Source organism: Fukomys damarensis, unplaced genomic scaffold (genome assembly GCF_012274545.1).
Source record: "Fukomys damarensis isolate Sample0158 unplaced genomic scaffold, DMR_v1.0_HiC HiC_scaffold_13, whole genome shotgun sequence".
In the NCBI taxonomy this organism is placed as follows: Eukaryota; Metazoa; Chordata; class Mammalia; order Rodentia; family Bathyergidae; genus Fukomys; species Fukomys damarensis.
This window is the reverse complement of record NW_022900925.1, coordinates 2,739,841-2,759,642: the sequence shown is the minus strand read 5'-3', so window position 1 is coordinate 2,759,642 and position 19,802 is coordinate 2,739,841. Positions and strand designations below refer to the sequence as shown.

The 19,802-nt window shown below is 40.1% G+C and overlaps 1 protein-coding gene across 1 annotated transcript in view; it reads right to left on the bottom strand.

The window, feature by feature from the left end:
- The window catches only part of LOC104858568 (Golgi apparatus membrane protein TVP23 homolog B), a 138,646-nt gene that overhangs the window by 97,084 nt on the left and 21,760 nt on the right, over positions 1-19,802 (bottom strand). The window contains exon 7 of the mRNA XM_033762775.1: positions 18,455-18,576. Coding sequence (XP_033618666.1) covers positions 18,550-18,576 — 27 coding nt within the window. The 3' untranslated portion in view covers positions 18,455-18,549. The remainder of the gene's footprint in view (positions 1-18,454; positions 18,577-19,802) is intronic.

The window sequence follows — 19,802 nt, the reverse complement described above, 5'->3', positions numbered from 1 at the left end:
GTTTCTGGACTATGTGTGGTTCTAAGATCCTTACACATCTTTGGTCTAAGGCACATGACTGCTGATGAAATTTGGGGTTGGGGTTGGGAGTTTGTTAGTGAAGCAGGGAGGCTGTGAGACACGTATCAATTTGCCTACCGATCTTGAACAGTGAAGCCTAGTGGTTAAGAAAACTGATTCTGTCTTTTTTGGAGGGGTGGGAGTACCGGGGATTGAACTCGGGTCCTTGCACTTGCAAGGCAGGCCACCAAACCGCTGAGCTAAATCCCCGGCCCCCGATAGACAACCGATTCTGGATCAACATTCTCTGGGTCCAAATCCCAGCACTGCTGGTTACCTATGCGACTCAGGACTCTGAGTGCTTTCATTTCTTATCTATAAAGTGGGATTAGAAATAGTACCACTTCGTAAGAGTCACGTAAGGGTTAGATGAATTAATAAGTGAAGCTGTTAGCATAGTGATGTCCATATTACAGAAGTATATTAAATGTCGATTCAACCCAGGAGCCAATTACATTTAACCCATGGGCTGACCCAGGAGGAGGGCTTTGTGGGGTCCAAGCCATCTGTGACTTGGGTGGGTACTGACCTGTGTACCCCACCTGATCCTGGCTCACCTTCTCGAGTGCCTCAATCTGAAACAGCCACTCCACTTGCCCCTTATTGGAGCCGAGGAAAAAAAAGGATGCCTGCAGTTATGATCTTTGACTCATTCCCCAAGTTTTCTGGAAGGAATGGACATTGAGATATCAGAGGCCACAGATCTCCACTCAGACCCCACGTAACCACCCCAGACACAATGGGCAGCATTCACACAGGTTCCAAGTTTGCCCCCATTTCCTGCTGCTACATGGTCCAGAGTTTCCCTCTTACTCATGGGGTGCAAGCTTTGAGGGCTCTTCCTTTGGGGCCTGCAGGTGCCCAGTCTCCTCCCTGTGGCTTCTCACTATACTCAAAGATCCACCTTATTGAGTCACACACTTACATTATGCAATATTGCTTGGGACTAGGAAAATAACCAAAAATAGCTAACAAATGAAGACAGACAAGGTATGGTTGTAATGTTTAATATTTCTGCATCTAATTCATGGTCATATCTTTTACAGCTATTTTCTCCACTGTGTTCCTTTCACTTACTTCCAACACGATGGGTAAATCACTGAACAGCCCCAACTTCTGCACTGTCCCAACAGTGCCCTGGCCGATGGGGTACTCTTCTCCTCAGTGGGTAAAGGAGTGCAATGAGTCACTGCAGTGTGGACAGGAAATGATCTAATTTTGATTTCTATTTATTTTCACTTTATTTTAAAAATTCTATTTCTGGATATGTTTTAGATTGTATATAGTAGCACAGTAATAGCTGTTTACATTTAGAAGTAAATAGCCACTCAGGATGTGTGAATAAACATGGAAGAACAGTTTTAAAGATTTGGCAACTGGCTCACAGCACCTGTGTGTCACTGTCTGAATCGGGTTTGAAGTGGGTTCTTCTGTTCTACTAGGCCCTGGAGTCATTCTCTCCAGCCCCCAACCAGGGGAAGATAATCACTACCTCAAAATATGACAGGAGAACCTGACACCAACCAGCCAATAAGAGGGGCCTGGAGGCTCACAGCTGAGCCAACATTAACCCTTTACTAGCTGGACTGTGGGTAGGTCACAGCATCTGGGAGGAAGGCAGCTGAGGCAGCCCAGGTGATGGGGATATATTGGGTAGGCTTGGGGCAGCTGCTGCTTATATGCTCCTTGACTGGGCTGGTAACCCAATAAACCCAAACTAAGGTGAAGATATCCTAGATCCAAAATGTATTTCATACACAAAATCTACCCAATATCCCTGGTCAGCAATACAGCACACTGTAGAGTGTTGACTTTTCTCACTGATCACATGGCTGACAGGCTGCCCTTTGCTTGATGCCACTGCCTAGCATCACCAAGAAATTATCTTTCCTTGCAAATTATTACTACCTTGGAGAAAACCCAAACTTTAAGTGTGTCCTACTGAATGCATATCACTTTGCCACCGTTGTATAGTAGCATAAGCAATCCTAAGCCTGGAACTGTCTGTAGTCAAGAAATATTTCAGAAAGTTAACAACAGCCAGGTAGAGCCGAGTATCAGCTCTGCCTATAGCCACATCCTTCCTTCCCACCAGTTTTAGGCTTTGCTTACACTATTCTCTGAGGATGAAATGACCTTCTGCACTTTCTCTGCCTGCTACCATCTCACCCTACAGGATCCAGCTCATATTTTCCCTCCTCAGAGAGAACCCTCTGATGCTCTTGCCCTCTCGCGAGCCATTGCTCTGAAGACTGTACACTCCCTGAGAGGAGAACAGCTGCATTTCAACAAGCCTCAGGTGCCACAGTTGTAGCATGCATCTTTATGTGCCCGCAAAAAAAAGAAAAGAACCTATCTATAGACTACAGATCACGAAACATTCCCCAATTTGAGATACCTTTTAATGAGCGACTTAGAATGGACGAAATGTGTTGCCCAGTTTGGCTTAGCCTCCACACCACTCTGTGCTGGCATGGAGCTTTGCATGCAATAAGTAGTTATGCTTGCTTTGGTGGAGTCCTATGGGAGGAGACCAAGGGCTACAGAAAGATGGTGGTGTGGTGGTAGGGGAGAAGAATGAGCAAAAATATCTAAAGCCTCACTCAGGTGCCAGAAGCATCTGCCTGCTCCTTCATCAGGGTTGAGGGACAGGAGATCGGAACTCAGAGTCCAGTCATACTGTCATAGCTCCAGCTCTGCAGTCAACTGATATGTCAACCAAAAAGCCACTCCCACCTCCGAGTCCCCATATTAGATGATACAATATGGTAACAATCACCAGTTATCAAATTCTCACACCCAATGCTTTCATATAGAAATATATTTTCTTTAAAAACGCAAAACCAGAATCACTGTATGTTTTTCATTTTTAAAAAGATAATAGGAAAGGCCAACACCCAGGTCAGAGGACTTTAGACAAGCCATTTCCTACATTTCAGAGCTGTTGTTTTTAATCTAAACTGTTCCCCAATATTTTCATGTGTGTGAAAAGTGATTGGATCATGGGGACACTATTACTGATCAGTGCATTCATCTACTGATGAGTTTAGTAGCTGAATGAAACTATTAGAAACTAGTAGATGCCTAACAGTGAGTCACTGGGGGAAGTGACCTGGAAGAGTATGGTTTTATCCCAGGCTCCTTCCTTTTATCTGCTTCCTGGATGCCATGGATTGAGCACCTTTTCCTCTGCCATGCTTCTCTCCATCCTCTTCCTGCCTTGGAGCCAGCCGACCATGGACTGAAATTGTGAGCAAAGTAAACCTCCTTTCCTTTAAATTGTGGGTGTATTGCATCTAGTGACAGTAACTAAGACAAAAGCTAAGGATACTAGGACACAAATGTTAATCACAAGTAACTGGTCCACACTAGACACATTTAAAATGACAATCAAGGGAGGTTATCCTAGCAGACAATGGCATTACAGATTTGAAAATGTTCACTGGTATCAAGGACAAGCATTTGGACTCCAACATGTCATCAAGATAGACACAGAGACACCAAGTCCAGGAGCACAAGTTTGTAGTCTCAGCTTCTCAGGAGACAGGAGGATTGCCAGTTAAAGACTAGCGGGAGCAATTCAGTGAGGCCTTGCCTTAAAATAAAAAGTAGGAACAGTAGGGAATGGAACTCAGTGGTAGAGCACACCTGGGTTTGATCTCAAGTACCTCCAAAAAAAATAATAATTTGTAAATAGAATTCCTGATCTTAAAGATATAAACTTTGGCTAGAAGCTTTCAGAAGATGTTGAAAGTGTAACTCATAAATAGAGCAGCATCCTAGATTTCTAGAGTTTCCAGGAGCCCAAAGGAATTGCTTTGAGGTCCTGGAGAATCTGAATCCTTAAGAGATATCAAGTGCCCATACATCTTCTGATAGTCCTACAATTTTGGAGACTGTTCCAGTCCCCATTCTTCCTCAAATTAGAATGGCCCTGAGTTTACAGAGTGAGCTTCCCTCATCTCTGCTTAATGGCTGGAGAAGACCACTACTATAGTCTTCACTTCCCCTTTCAAATATATTTTATGACTCTCTAGAAAAATGCTACTTTCTATATCTAAGATATTATCTAATGTTAGTATCATGTTAATTTTTAAATGTCTCATGTAAAAGTTAATTAATATGCAACTTTTAACATGCAATACCACATTTAAATTATAAAAGTGCCAGGAGGACTCATGGGATTGGAGATTATGGCTTAATTAGTTGTGATTTACAGCAGCAATGCTCAAAACTCTACCTGGACCATGCATTAAACACAGCCGCCCCCTATTCCCTACCCCCAGAAGTGCTGACTTGGTAGATCTGGGTAAGAAGGGCATAGTCTGCAAAACTAATAATGCAGTCAGGCAATGCTGAAGATGCAGGACCTGGGACCATTCCTTGAGAATCACTGATTTAAAGTTACTGAGAGAGCCAGAAAAGGCAATCCTCGTTTTCTTAGAATATGGGTTGTGATATTGAAGGGGATGTCAGGAAAAGATTGGGGCAAATACTGTAATATTGAGCAGGCTGAGTACTTGTAAAATCTAATGTGAAATATTTTGCCAGATTTCCTTCTTTTAGTCAGGCTTTATGTGTGCACTCACATGCTCCTTTAGTCAGCCAGAAATCATGAGACCAAAGATCCTTCAGGTAAGTCCATGCTCTGTCTCCACTGACTCTGGGATCCCAAAGGCCACTTCCCTGAGAGGAATCAATGGGGCCAACGCATCCAGTGAATTCACCAGTACTGGTCACATGACCGTGCCCCAAAACCCTGCAATCGTTAGGGGTTCATGAGAAAGATTTCATGCCAACTAGGGGTATCCAGCTCCTGTGTGGGATATAACTGTGTTGCTCCGATACCTAAACTGAGGAAAGCCATTCCCTCTCCTATGCATACCAATGACTGCACATCATCTCAATAAATGACAGACACTTCTCAACTCACAGTGGGGTTATGTCCCAGTAAACCTATCAGAAGTCAAAAATGTCCTGTCGAAAATGCATTTAATACACCTAACCTACAGAACTTCACAGCTCAAGCTAGCCTACCTTTACCTACAGTTGGGCAAAATCATCTGACAGAAAATTGATTTTGTAGTAATTTACTGAAATTATACTGAAGGCAAAAAGCAGAATCATTATAAGTATACTTTTGAACCACTGTAAAGTCAAAAAAATATTAAGTCAAACCATCATAAAGCAAGGACTGTCTGTAAATCCATGAAAATTTTAAATAACCTATAGAAGATAATTAAAGTATTTTTACTAATGCTAATGTTCAGATCAGGAAACACTTGGCTTCTACTTGGACCAAAGTCAGGTGTTCAATTAGGGCTGCACCGAGTCAAAAGGGATATGGACCACCCACCCACTGGGCTCCTCTGTGCTAGGGGAGCCTGGAGAGAAGGGAGCACATGCACAGCACAGGACCTGAGGCAGATGCTGTTCCCTGGGCTTTCCTCCTCCTGCAAATCTAGCAAGCTAACTTTCATTAGCACTGAATCCCTTTCAGCTGAGCCATAATTACAGTAACATTCTGTCCTTTCACATACTACTCTGGGTCCCTTTTCTCTGAACTATGCTAAAAACTTGCTCTCTCAACACATTTTGGGGGGGCGGGGCTCAGAAGGGCTGTGAAGAGTCCCTAAGAAACCAGGGCCAACTTCAGAAGCCACAGTCAGACTTAAATGACAAGGAGCCTAGACAATGTAACATTGTGGAGTGTAAAAACACGCATTTTAAGAGCCTGGGCTTACTGAGTCAGCAATCTGGAACATTCTCAAGAGGCTAAAAATATCCCAAGAGTGGAGTGGATTTTAAACTATGCTTTTAAAAACTTTCTATGTGAGAACAATTGTTTCTTCTTTGAAACAGTTATCCATTTCTTTATTTAAATTTTCACCACTGGAACTGATAAATATCACAGGAAGCTCGGGCCTCAGATGGGGAAAATGAACATCACGTATTGTTCAGTCTGAGATTCCACAGCAGAAGACAGATGTTCATATGTTTAAATCTCCCAAGTGACTTACATTTTCAAAGCAAAGAGGTAAAATGCTTTACATTTTCCTTCTGACAATTTCAAGATTCTCTTTTTCAGGATCAAAAAGCAGGACAAAGTGTTTTTCAACCAGGAGCTAAATTGGTATCTGCCAAACATTTAACTTTTGATACTGTTTGGCTACTCCCAGCACGACACAGACAGTTGATGGACAGGTCTGAAACAGATAAAATGTATATTCAGGTGTCTGCTACCACCCCCTCCACGCAACCTTCCCTTAATTCTCAGTAAAATACATTTGCAGATAGAGAAAAGGCAAACAAACATTCACAGTGGTGAGGGTCCCTGCCTGAACCCAGCATAAAGCAGGAGCTGGATGTTTAAAAAAATTCTTTCCATGGTTTTATGAAGCAAGCTTTAAATGCAGGAGAAGTAAGAGAGGCCCAAAGACCCAGGGTATGTCACTAAACAACACCACAGCATCAAGGAACACACCACCTCTGCACACCACCAAGAGAAAGGCCCTTTCATCATCAGCAGGGTACAAATATTTACCTTGGGCTAGTTGCTTAGAAGCCGAGAGGCTGGGCTCTAGGACAATATGGACCATCTAACTGGTAGTGAGCACACCCTTTTAAACCTAAAAGACTCTTCTCTTACACTGCAAACCAATCCTCATCTCAGGGCTGTTCTTGTAGACCTGACCTATGATGAATAACCACGTGAATGTGGCCCCATACCAAGCACTGGGAAATTTACTATACAGAGAAGCATCATCCGAGGTGGGATGCTGAGACATGAGCAATGAATGACAGCTACATGACATAAGATTTTTATGCTGAAATGTCATCAAAGTACTTAGGATTCGGCAAAAAGTGGGATTAAGAGTATTTTTAATTATGTTTATTTATAAGGAACAGATTCTCAAAAGACCAGGAATAGAACACAAGTCTCTGAATGCCAAGGCAAAGAATTGAGACTACAGTGATCCTAAAACCCAGCTTCCCTCTTGTCCCTCCCCTTTTCTGGGTCTCTTATTGTCTTCTGGGTGGACTGAGGATGTGAGCAAGATGAACAGCAGGCACACTGTGGGTGAAGGTCACCTACAGCAGTGTACAGTCAGGAAGCAATGGCAAGACTGGAGGAGAAATTCTGGAAGTCAGTGTGAAGAAATCCAAGGGGCATGGTAATAAGAGATGTGTGGACTGAGATGAGGGAGATGATTGGCGTATTAATTTGCTAAGGCTATCATAACAAAGCAATAAAGACTGAGGAGCTTCAACAATAGAAAATTATTTCTCACAGTTCTAGAGACCAGAAGTCTAAGATCAAGGTCTCAGTAGGGGTGGTTCCTTCTGATGCTTCTCCTTGGTTTGTCCTCTTCTCCGTCTTCCCATGGTCCTTCTGTGTATCTGTGTCCTGATCTATTCTTACAGAGACATCATTCAGATTGTTTAGGATCCTCCCCTACGACTTCGTTTTACCTTCATTAACCCCTTGAAGGCCTTGAAATAGTCACATTCTAAGGTACTGAGGGTTAGGACTTAAACATACAATTTGGGGTTCACAAAAGGGCACATAACAGTTTACAGTATAAAAATGAATTTGATTCCAGAAAGACTAAATTCGAGGTGATGGCCAGACCTCTCAAGCATAAACATCCAGCAGACTGTCTTACAGATCTGGGAATAAAATTCAGGAGCAAGACCATGGTTGCATGATGCTTGAGGGACCTGCTTGTCTATCCAACTGGAACAAGAATCCCATGGGAAAAGCACAAATTCTCAGCCAAGTGTGAAGGTTGGGAAATCTGACAGTAGCCATTTGAGCTGACCAAGTTCTGGTGATCCAGTTCTCACACAACTCAAAAGAGGCCGGTTTTTAAAACAGAATGACTATTTAAAAATTTACCAGGAGACATTCCTAACAAGATAATGTGGGCCAATCATTTCCACAGATTCTCCTTCCTGTTGACCTTTGGTTTTCTGTCCCTTCCACCTTCCCATTATCTCCCCACTGATGATAAACTTTCTGTGACTTGGAACTGTGTTCCCCTCAATTTTGTGACCCTATTGCTTCAAACTTAAATGTTCTTACTGACACAGTCATGCACTGCTTAGTGAGGATGTATTCTGAGAAATGTGTCCCTGGATGATTTTTGGGCAAATATCAGAGCATACTAGGGATCCTAGGGATCACATCACTTACTGCCTGTTGTCCAGAGTATGAAAAGTTATTTTATGTACCTTGTCCAGCTTTTTAGTTGTTTACAGTAGTTAAGTCCAGTCTTTATTATCATATCATGGCTAGAAAGGACATCCCCACAATATAGTTGAAACAATTCTATAAAGACATCTACAATATCACTAGGCAATGTAATCATTGGGGACCATGGTCCTATGTGCAATCAATCACTGGCCCCAACATCAAATAGCATTAACATAGCTTCTTGTCAGGAGCAGGGAGCCAATAAATATATGTCAATGGTCATGCAGGGGCATTGGTACTGATCTCCAGGAGGTGCACAGCAGAAGAGATGAGAGTACCCAGGCCAGACTTCCTAGTCTGAATTTGGTCTCTAACAAGTATGACCCTCCCTGAGCAGAATCATCCTTTCTGTGCCTCATCTTACCAAATGAATGATATAGTACATATTTCATAGAGTGGTGAGCACTAAGAAAGTGAGTATGTATAACTGAAAGCAGCACGTGAATCACAGCCAACACTGTCTAAGTACTGTTCCTTTTTCACATCCACTAGGTGCTTAACATATTACCTACATCTTCTCATTCAATCTCCAAAAATGACTTAAAGTGGGTGTTACCATCCTCATCATAACAAGGAAGCCAGTGACTGTACATCACTTGCCAACAGCGGCACAGCTGGTTAAGTAGCAGAGCCAGACTATGAACTCAGAGCTGAATCTTACAGCCTTCCTCTTCTTTCTGCACCACAAATTAGGCTGAAGATAATCCTTAGTCAAGAATGTCCCCAGGCTCAAAGGTGGGGTTGATATGGCATAGAATCTACCCAGAAATAGAAGGTTTCAGAGATATGATAGTGTCCCAACTAGTACCCTGTTTATTGGCAACCCTGTACACTACCTCAACATTTCATCCAAGCTGCAGAGTTTTTTGTTTGCATCATTCAGAAGGCATGTTTAGCATGCAGTGGCCCCAAATGTCCCCCTGGCACTCAGCCAGGCCATAAGCATGCCAGCAGTGCCCACACAGCTTCCACCTTTGGGAAGCAGGTGACAGCTGGACTCCCCAGCAGCTGGTCAACAACACAGACTATGACCAGGACATACCTCAAAAAAATCCTTCAGCCCAAGATAGCAGATACGCACTGTCCATACTGATTCTAATTAACTAGAGATTATTATCTATAATCAGTGTTTTCCAAAGAATTCCATAGCAAACACCAGACAGGAAAGCCCACTTCAGTGTGATCAGCCATAACTGTTAAAAAATACTTCCCTGGATTCAGCCAAAATCATCTCTCATTTCCATCCAACTCTACTAATTCTGGCTTCCAGGACAATACAGAACACAAACAACACCAACAGTACAAGTCTCTCTGTTCTCTCAAGAGTTTGCATGTTGTGAGTCTTCCCTGCTCCCAGTTCAATACACCCTCAGGGCTTCCAATTGTCCTGCAGCAGACCTGGGGCTCACCTGACCTACCACAGACTCCTTCTTGGGATCATCTATGCTCTCCTCCACTCAGAGAGGCCTCTAGGCTGTTTTGGTTCCTCTTCCCTAAGCCTTTTGTTGAAAGATGCCCTTGGGCAGATGGCCAGGGCAATTATGGAGCCTAATTCATTTCTCTTTCCCTAGGGATCATGTCACTTACTGCCTGTTGTCCAGAGTACAAAAAGTTATTTTATGTACCTTGTCCAGCTTTTTAGTTGTTCACAGTAGTTAAGTCCAGTCTTTATTATCATATCATGGCTGGAAAGGACATCCCCACAATATAGTTGAAACAATTCTATCAGAATGTATCAGGGTATTTTAATTACCAGGATACATTATAAATATTCCTATTAATTTTGAGAGCAAACAAGGATGCTTGCTGCCAGCATATCTTTATAATATTATACTGGTGATACAAGTCCAGGTAGTAAGGCATAAATAAATGTTGAAAATGAAGAAACATATTTATCTTTAATTGTAGTTTGTATGATTCCCTAGAGAAAACTTCCAAAGGATCTATACAAAACTTCTTAAAATATATACATATAAAACGTTCAGGAAATGTGACTGCAAAAGATACTACTTATGATAACAATATAAAATTTTAAAATACCTAAGATAAAAAAGTAAGTTCTCTGTGGAGAAAATTATAAAAATGCTATTGAAAGTAATCAATGAATGAGGAGATTCACAGTGTCTATGGATCAGAAGAATCAATAATGCAAAGATAGGACTTTCCTCAATTTAAATATAGTTTCAACAACGTTATAATAAAAAAATCCCAAAAGGGTTTCTTGGTACTTAACAAAGTTGATTTAAAAATTTATTTGGAAAACTGCAGTAATAATAATAATGATGATGATGATAACTCTGCAAAGGACTACATTCCTCACAAAAGCAATATTTAAATCTACACTGAGTCAGTATGGTACAGGAATATTCAAATAGACAAACAATTAAAAAGTGAGCCCCCAAACAAACCCACATACATAAAGAAACTCAATTTATGATAGAATTGGTACTGGATACCTATGTGGAAAGGATGGACATTTCAATAACTCCCTCACCTTATGGGAAATAAAAAGAAATTAGATCTTTTGTTAGCCATGTTCCTGCAATGATGTCATGTAACAAGTATCTCCAAAATCTCAGCAAATATTTACTTCTTACACTCAAGTCCGCAAGTCAATTGTGGTATACTGCAGGTCAGATTCAGGCTTGATCCACATATCTCTTGTTCTCTGAGCCAGACTAAAGGAACAGTGGCTACCTAGATCACGAACTTCTCATATTTCCGGTAAGGAATACAAGTGGGTAAACCAAGACACATATTTAAAATCTCGTATTGGGCGAGACATACATTGTATTCACTCATATTCTATTCACCAAAGCAAGTCACATAGTTAAACTCAAAGTCGGAGGAAAAACAAGAGTATATTTCTCCCTAAAATGATATGACAAGGGCAGAGAGGACAGAAAAAATTGTGTGCAAATACAACTTACTACAGATTCTGCTTCAACATACAAAGAAGTTAATTTGAGGTGGCTCAAAGATGAGATTTTTAGTAGATCATATAGGAAAGTAATTTTATATCCTTAGGATAAGAAAGAGAATCTAAACCATGACTGTGAAAAGAAACTCTAAAAGATTATAATTTCAATTAAAATTAAGGCTTCTGTAATGGGGGGAAGGGGAAGGAGGGAGGGAGTGAACCACTAAATAATAATAATTTAAAAAAATAGACCAGTGCACAATAAGAATTTGGTATGTGACAAAATGGCATTACAAATCAGTGAGAAAAATCTGAACTATTCAGTACAAGGTGCTGAGGTAACTAACTGTCTGGATGGGGAGTGATGAAATGAGATCTTCACCTGATACTATATACCAACATAAATTCTATATTAAACAGCTTATTCAAGAAAAGCAACATTTTATACCTTTAAAAGAAACTATACATGTCATTATTAAATTTCATAAGGAAAGTATGTCTTAAATGAATAATGAAAGACCAGATCATTAAAAGTTGACAAATATGACTATACTGTTTTAAAAAGATGTAAAAGCCAAAAGATGTCCTGAAAAAGGTTAAATGTGAAGTTATAGACCAGAAGAAGACATTTTTAATACTCATAAAGGATAAATACCCAGAATATTTCAAAGATGTCCTATACCACTACAAAACACTGCAGGAGAGAGCCTGGAACATTTGGAAAGCATCCAGGTGTTTCCTGTGGTCACAGCAAAGAGGTAGGTGTGTGTGTGTGTGTGTGTGTGTGTGTGTGTGTGTGTGTGTGTGTGTGTGTGTGTGTGTGTTGTGTGTGTGTGTGTGTGTGTGTGTGTGTGTGTGTGTGTGTGTGTGTGTGTGTGTGTGTGTGTGTCTATACAAATTTGTGTGCATGCTATTCTCTAGTTCCACAGAAATAATTCCTTTGAATTAGGATGTCCTTTACCCATTGTTCCTGGAATTGAAAAAGGAATGAAAAGTTGCATTATCTCCCTTTATGCATCTCTGGCTTGTTTTACATCCTCTAACAGACAAAGCTTTAAGTAAAACATTACAACTCATTATTCGTATTGTGTGCCCCCCCAACTCCCCCACTCCTAACATCTTTCCCTGTTTTAATAAATAATCTTTGAGCATCTGCTATAGGCCCAGCTCTGTTCTGAAGGTACTCTGGTATAAAGATAAGTGTTTGACTGTTACCAGATGATTTGTGCAGATAAATGTTAGTAAAAGGGTAAAAGGGGGCCAGGGATTTAGCTAAGTGGTTCCAGCACCTGCCTTACAAGAGCCAAGCTCAATCCCCGGCACCAAAAAAAAAAGAGGGTGAAAGGTAGGATTCCAGGGGACAGTAGGATGCAATCTCAGAAAGAAAAGTGGAAACACTGAACAAGTGTTCCTACTTGCTCTAGGACATGTTATTCTTTTGATGTGGAATGAGGAATAAAAGTAGATGTCCAGGAAGATACTCCAAAAGAATACATATTCAATCTAATTTTGTAGATGTTTCCATCAATAAAATGTTCACTACCCCATCTCTATGTGTTTTCAGAAGGGGCTGTTTGGTCTCAGTGGGGTGCAGGAGTAGCTATAGATGCTCACTGCTCAAAGACACTCTCATTTAAGCTCAGTTGGTTTTCCTGCTTGAAAACCTCATCTGCATCTTAAGAAAGCATCAGGAGATGGAAAGAATTCCTAGCTCACGCTTAGAAACAGACGGTGTACAGTGTCTTACAGTGCCTACCCACCTCTTGGCTCTTGGTATTGGCAGCCTTACGCATGGCCCCCATTGGCAATAACCATCAGTTGCTTCATCTTCTCAAAAGGAAAACTACCTGAGTTGACCAAGCTGGGTTTTCAAAGTGGTTTGCCTGTCTTCTGCTGATACCAGTCCTCCTGCTCCCTTCATCCAAGAAACCTCCAAGAAAGTTGTGTTGAAGGACATCCTGCCTAGTCCAGGTCTACAGCTGAAAACAAGTGTGTATGTCTGCCTTTATGTAGGTGACAGATTACTGAGTGCCATTAGGTGCCTACCACTGGGCTATGTACTGGGAATATTGAGATGAGTGAGAAAGACAGATTCACTGCTGTCATTATTTTCGGACAGTTGGAAGAGAGTGATGGTAGTTTTCTGTGTCAATTTGGCTAGGCTACAATATACAACTGTTTAACCAAACACTAATCTAGGAGTCGTTGGGAAGGTATTTTGTAGATATGGCTAACATCTATAATTAGTTCATTTTCAGTAAAAGAGATTACCCTTGATGGTGTGGGTAGGTCTCATGTAGTCAGCGGAAGGTCTTAACAAATCTGAGATATTCCTAAGAAAACTGACCTTGAGACTACAACACCAGTTGTCAGAGAAGCCAGTCTGCCACCTGTTCTGCAGATTTTGGGCTTGTCAATTTCTACAATCATATTTCATATCAATGCCTTGAAATAAATTGTGTGCACACATATGCATGCATACATGTGTGTGTAAAACTTGATTAGAAGGACACTGAAAATACCAGCTACAGTATAATTGGGGACACTGTTTGCTTTGTGCTTAGCAGATAAGTCTAAGGCAGATTTCTCAGATTTGAATCTTAGATCCATCCTATACTAGATGCACCATGACCTTGGATCACTTCCTACAATCTCTAAGCCTGTTTTCTGGAAATAGTATCTCCCTCATGTAGTCATTACAAGGGGTCAAAGAGGGTAACAGCTTGCCCAAGAACACACAGCTAGTAAACATTAAGCCAGGATTTAACCTCAGATCTGTCTCCAATGTGTGTACCCCAAAACCCCTTGTTCCTTGGCAATTACACTTCAGCTGTTGGTTCATTAACAGACACTTTTGCTACAAACAACTATCTCTTGTTTCATTTCTCAATTCTGCTCTACAGAGATACCTCTTAAATTTGTAACTCTAGCCCAATCCTAAGGCTGAATTCTAGGTTTCCCTTATATTCTACTACTCTGCCGTGACCCATTGGCTTCACACCCAACATATCTTAAATTCAACCTCACTGTCTTTCCATCACCATCAAAAATTCCTGGCTTCACTTCTCTCCACTTATAAACCTAGAAAGCTACTGACTCTCCAACTCCAGTCTTTTCAAATATTAAATGGGGAGATTTGGCAATATCAGGAAGTTACAAATCATGCACAGCCCCTATGTCTCTTTGTATCTCCAATACCTACCATGGTGTCTATACATTAGATATACATCATTGTATTTATTCAAACATGTACTTTATTAGTGTATCTACTTATTCAGCATCTATGTGTTCATAAGCATGGATTTTAATTACTACAAAGGAGGAAAAGTGAATTTAGTCCTATTTGCAGGCTAGGATGAAAACCATCATTTCCCATGAAACCAAGGAGATGGGGTGCTACAGTAGATATCATTTATATCCCATGTTGGTGTACTGCCATCTAGTGGACTAGGTGCAAGTTACAAACAAAAGAAGAAAATGCAGCTTACAGAGAAAGGCAATATCCCAGAGCAGTGATGGTGAACTTTTTATAGAGACCAAGGGCCCAAACTTTATCATAAAGCACAATTAAACCTGAAATTGAGGCTTTAGTTTAGAAAAAACAACTGTTATCTGGTGCATGACAGCTGGGGTGACTTGGTTCTCGTGCCAACAGAGAAGGCTCTGCATGCCCCATGTCACACCTTCCCTAGGTTTACCACCACTAGCCTACAAGAAATATTCTAAAATGTTAAGACTGATTAGATACCTCTGCTGGATTTTAAAACTATCTGAAAAACATGAAGAACAAGATGTGTTATTGATTTGGACTGAATTCTTAGATGAGGCCCCAAAAGACCAAACCCAAAATGGAGTGATTCATGACACACCACACCAAGACTATCTGACCTTCCAAGAAATCAGAAGAGTATGTGGTAGATCCTGCTACGTTCCCTCTACCTAAATAACAAAATCTTATTTATTCAAGGTAGCAATGTGTCTACCCAAATACCTGACCAAAGACATGAAAGTAGAAGCAAAATCTTCTAATTTCTGAGAAAACTTTCTTCTCAGAGGCAATAAGACCATCTTTTCTCCTTCCCAAAAAACAGATGTGGAGATTAAAAATGGCAAAGACTGGCAATTGGCAGCAGTATGTCCAATTGGAATACATAAGAGAGATTCTGTTTTACAAGTCACCCAAATCCCTAGCTGACTTACACCTAACATCTTAACACCCGACCACCACTGGTTGCCACAAAAGGGAATGCAAGGCTGGAAAATCTCACATCAGAGCTTCACATTCTTCATGCAAAAGACAACAGTCACTCCGTTCACTTTTCAGTGGCCACAGCTAACAAACACCATAGCCTCAACTAGAATATGGAATACCTGGTAAGCACTACTCTTTCTATTACAATCTTTAATAAATTTATTTTTCTCAACCATAGTTACACATCCGTAGCATGATGTAACATGGTACAGAAAATGGTCCTTTCTCCCTCTTGAGGATGAGGAGATTCAAATGAGGTAACACCTAAAGGAACTCCAGTAAACTCTAAGAATATAGAGACTCAGAAGGACCACAACACCTACACTAAGGTGGAATTACTATACCTTCACTTCCACCCATCTATTTATTCTGATGGCTAGAGAATGTAATGTTGCTTTCATATTAACTGGACCTTCTAGTCAATTTCTCTAAAGCTGAGGCTGACCCAGGGTAGATTAAAAACTTACTACCCTCAGTTTCCTCTAAATATTTTCAATTGCTATGAAATTGAAGGTAGGGTAAATTTTGTTTCCTAAAGATCGCCACAGCACTATCTATATCCCATATATCCTTAATTTTTTTAACTATAATCTTAACACTCCTCAAGTGGTGGGTCTGAATATGCTGTCCTTGAATCTGGTGACTGCTTCCTTCAATGGAGTATGGCAGAAGAGAGGTGATGTGAATTCCAGGACCAAGCATAAAAATGCCATGCACTTCCCTCTTCCCCTTTGGGAGGTCCACTGTAACAACGCAAGACCAGGTAGTGAAGCAGATCACACTGCAGGCATTCAGACCAGCAGCTAGCTGAGGCCCCAGACAACAGCCTATTCCAACCTCCAGGCCTGAAGCTGAAGACATCCCAAGTGTCAAACCCAGCCTTCAAGTCTTCCCCAGTACCAGACACTGTTCAGCAGAAAAAAAGCTGTCCCCCGTCGGCTCCACTCAAGTTTCTGTCTCAGAGTTTCTGAGCACTTAAATAAGATGACTATTTCACATCAGTAACTTTTGGGGTGAATTTTTATGCAGCAAGAGCATCTGAAGAGTAGAGCTCAATAACACCTATAACAGTCACACAGTTACTACACAGAAAAAAGATAATAGTAAGTGCATCCTTACTAAATTACTGTATCTCAAATGCTGCACTAAAGGGAAGAACTACAGGTGATGCTCCAAGTGTGTTATATTGATAATAATTCAGTTAGGCTATGAATAAGAAAAGCCAAAGCAGTAACAAACAGGATGAACATTTGCTTCTCTCTCATGTAAAAGTTCAGATAGGAAGTTGAGGGCCATTCTACCCACCAGATGGGATTCAGACAATCTCTACCTCATTTCTCTGCCATTCACAAGAAGGGACCTCCATAATGGCGCAGCTCCAGCTACTGTGTCTACATTTCAGCCAGCAGGAAGGAAAAGCAGGGAGGGGATGAGAATGCCTCCCATTCTTGTTCTTAAGAAGTAGATCCTGCCAGAGGCAAAGTCCAAAATTCAAGTAATTTTTGGTTTAGGACTGCAGATTCAAGCAACACAGTTAACCTGATAACTAACTATACCACAGCATCCCTGTTAGACTCCCAACCCTAAATAAACAGGTTACAACTTTCAAATTAATTAAAAACATTCCTCTAATGCATTACCAACTTTTCTCCCAGAGAGGGTAACAGCTGAATATAAATAAAATGGCAAATACTTAATAAATTAATGATTCTAAAGGGAGGAAAAGACATTTGAGACAAATACTTCCTTTAAAAATAGTTACATGTCCTGTTTATATTCCACAGATATCCTGTGACCTATATTTCCCTGGACAAACTGTTTAATAGCTGGAAGGTCCTCATCTAAGGCATGGAGGCCAAATGAGATTACACACATCAAATGCTTTGTAAATAATAGAGCTTTATACAAATATAAAGTTATGCACTTTCCAAGTTACTATTCCAATAGACATTATTCAATTTAACAAAACATCTAAAATATTTTAACAATACATTCACAACATAATCTGACCATTAAGACTCTAACAATGTTTATAGTACTTACAACAGAATTTACAAATGCCTACAGTTTATAGATCAGTTTAGTTTAGTTACATATATTGCTTTAAGAAATACCATTAATACAAATGTATGATTTACAATATCCTCATTAGAGCAGAAAAAAATAGATTCATAAAACAAAATTTCTTTTAGGCATTTATTTTGCCAAGTATTCAAAAGATTATTCTCATTACCATAAGAATAATATTCTTTTAGTGGTAAAAGATTTATTAGTCCAAACACCACTGAAGGGCTTCCAAGGATTTCCAAAGTAAAACCCTACTATACTTTCCCTAAAATAAATAAAACAACAGCAATCCCTAGTTATACCTTAAACAAACTATGAACATGCTGTTTATAGATTACTGACCTCAAGATAAACCAGTCAACATTAATGACCTGAATTTGGTTTTTACCTACTTGTATTTCACCATAAAGGACATACTGAAAATGAAAAATTACTTCTAACTTTTCTAACTCATATATAGGCCAAAGTGCTCACATTTACAAAAGAATCAAAATTTACTTCTGGGCTGCGGAAGTAGTTCAGCAGCATAACCTGCCTGGCAAGCATGAGGTCCTGAGTTCGATCCCCAGTACCACCCCTCCCCTCAAAAAAAAGCCTTACTTCTGAAAATAAGAGACAGAAATAATATGTAAACACATAGAACTATGAAACACACTAAGAACATCATCCTATGTGCTATCAATCAAATTGTAAAGATCTGTTGTATATGTAAATGAACACATTAATTTGGGATATACTGGTATTACATTGCTATGTATACACATGTATACCATAAAACAAATTCTGACAACGTTTCTGATGATACTATACTCTCTAGCCCCAGCCACTAGAAAGGAAATGAAATTAATATGAAACTTATTTCCTTTTTTTAATAAAGTTTTTAAGCAGAAAAACATACTCTTCTTTGCAAAATGAATGGAGCTCTAAACAATTCAGTCAATAATCTCTTCAATTGTCCCCCAAGGTAACAGATCACATAAGCTTTCTCTCTACTCAGGAAGTCTGGTCATCTCCAGTGTTCTGCAAATGAGAAAAACACTCCTTAGTACTCAAAATTATTTCACTTCATGTAACACAGACTTCAAATAACTAAACCCAGGCAAACATTCTGCATCTGTAAGCACAGCCTGCTTCTGTATTTTACAGTCACATTAATAAGCAGACATGCTAGAAAAGCAAATCTGGGCCAGGGATTTAGCTCAGTGGTTCTGCTTCCTGCTTCGCAAGCACAAGGATCCGAGTTCGAACTCCGGTACCAAAAGAAAAAGAAAAGTAAATCTTTGGATACCATCATCAACTCAGATATCTAGCTTCTCCTACTGGGCAGAGCATGGCCAGATACCATACATGATACTAACCCTATCCATGATATGCCAGACTCAAGGTCCAATTTCACCTATATTCAATGTCTCTCCCACCTCCAGATACACTGGAGACCTAAGCACATGCACAGGCACAAACAATAAAATTATCTAAAAGTGGGCTACAGCAAAAATATATTGGGGCTGTGCACAAATTCATCAGGCTGAGAATCACAACACTGCAAGAATATTTGTCTTTTTTACCTCTAATTGTCTTTCAATTAAAAAAAAACCTGTAGAACAGAAAGAACATTGAATTTCCAGTGCAAAGGGCTGAGTTCAAGCCCTAGCTTAGTACCATCCACCAGCTTTATATTTTTAAGTAAATCACTTACTCTCTCGGGGCATTAGATATCTGAAGTATAATCTTTGGACCAAAAACCTGTTAGAAATGCTAATTATAAGACTCCAACCCCAGGACTCTACTGAACAGGAAACAGCAGATGTAAAGCCCAGCAATCTTGTGCCCCAAAGGTGATTCTGATGTATGTTGGAATTTGAGAACCACTGTCCTAATATAACCTGCTGCACTGAACAAATGTGAGGTGTTACTCATATAAAGACCTAGTCAACTTTCCCAAGAGATTTAATCAGTATGACCATTCTACTTATCCCGCTGAAAACCCTGATTTATACTCTCATTGAGAAACTGTTTAAACTTTTGTGTTCTAGGAGAGGAAAAACCATCAGAGTACTTGAAAACAATCCTCAATGATAAGGTCTTATTATTTCAATTTATTCCTTATTCTTCCTATAAACCCTAAAAACCACATAATACACATTCTTTAAGAACACCCATTTAGCCAGGAATTTAGCTCAGTGGCACAGTACCTGACTGGCAAGTATGAGGTCCTAAGTTCAATCCTCAGTACAAAAAAAAAAAAA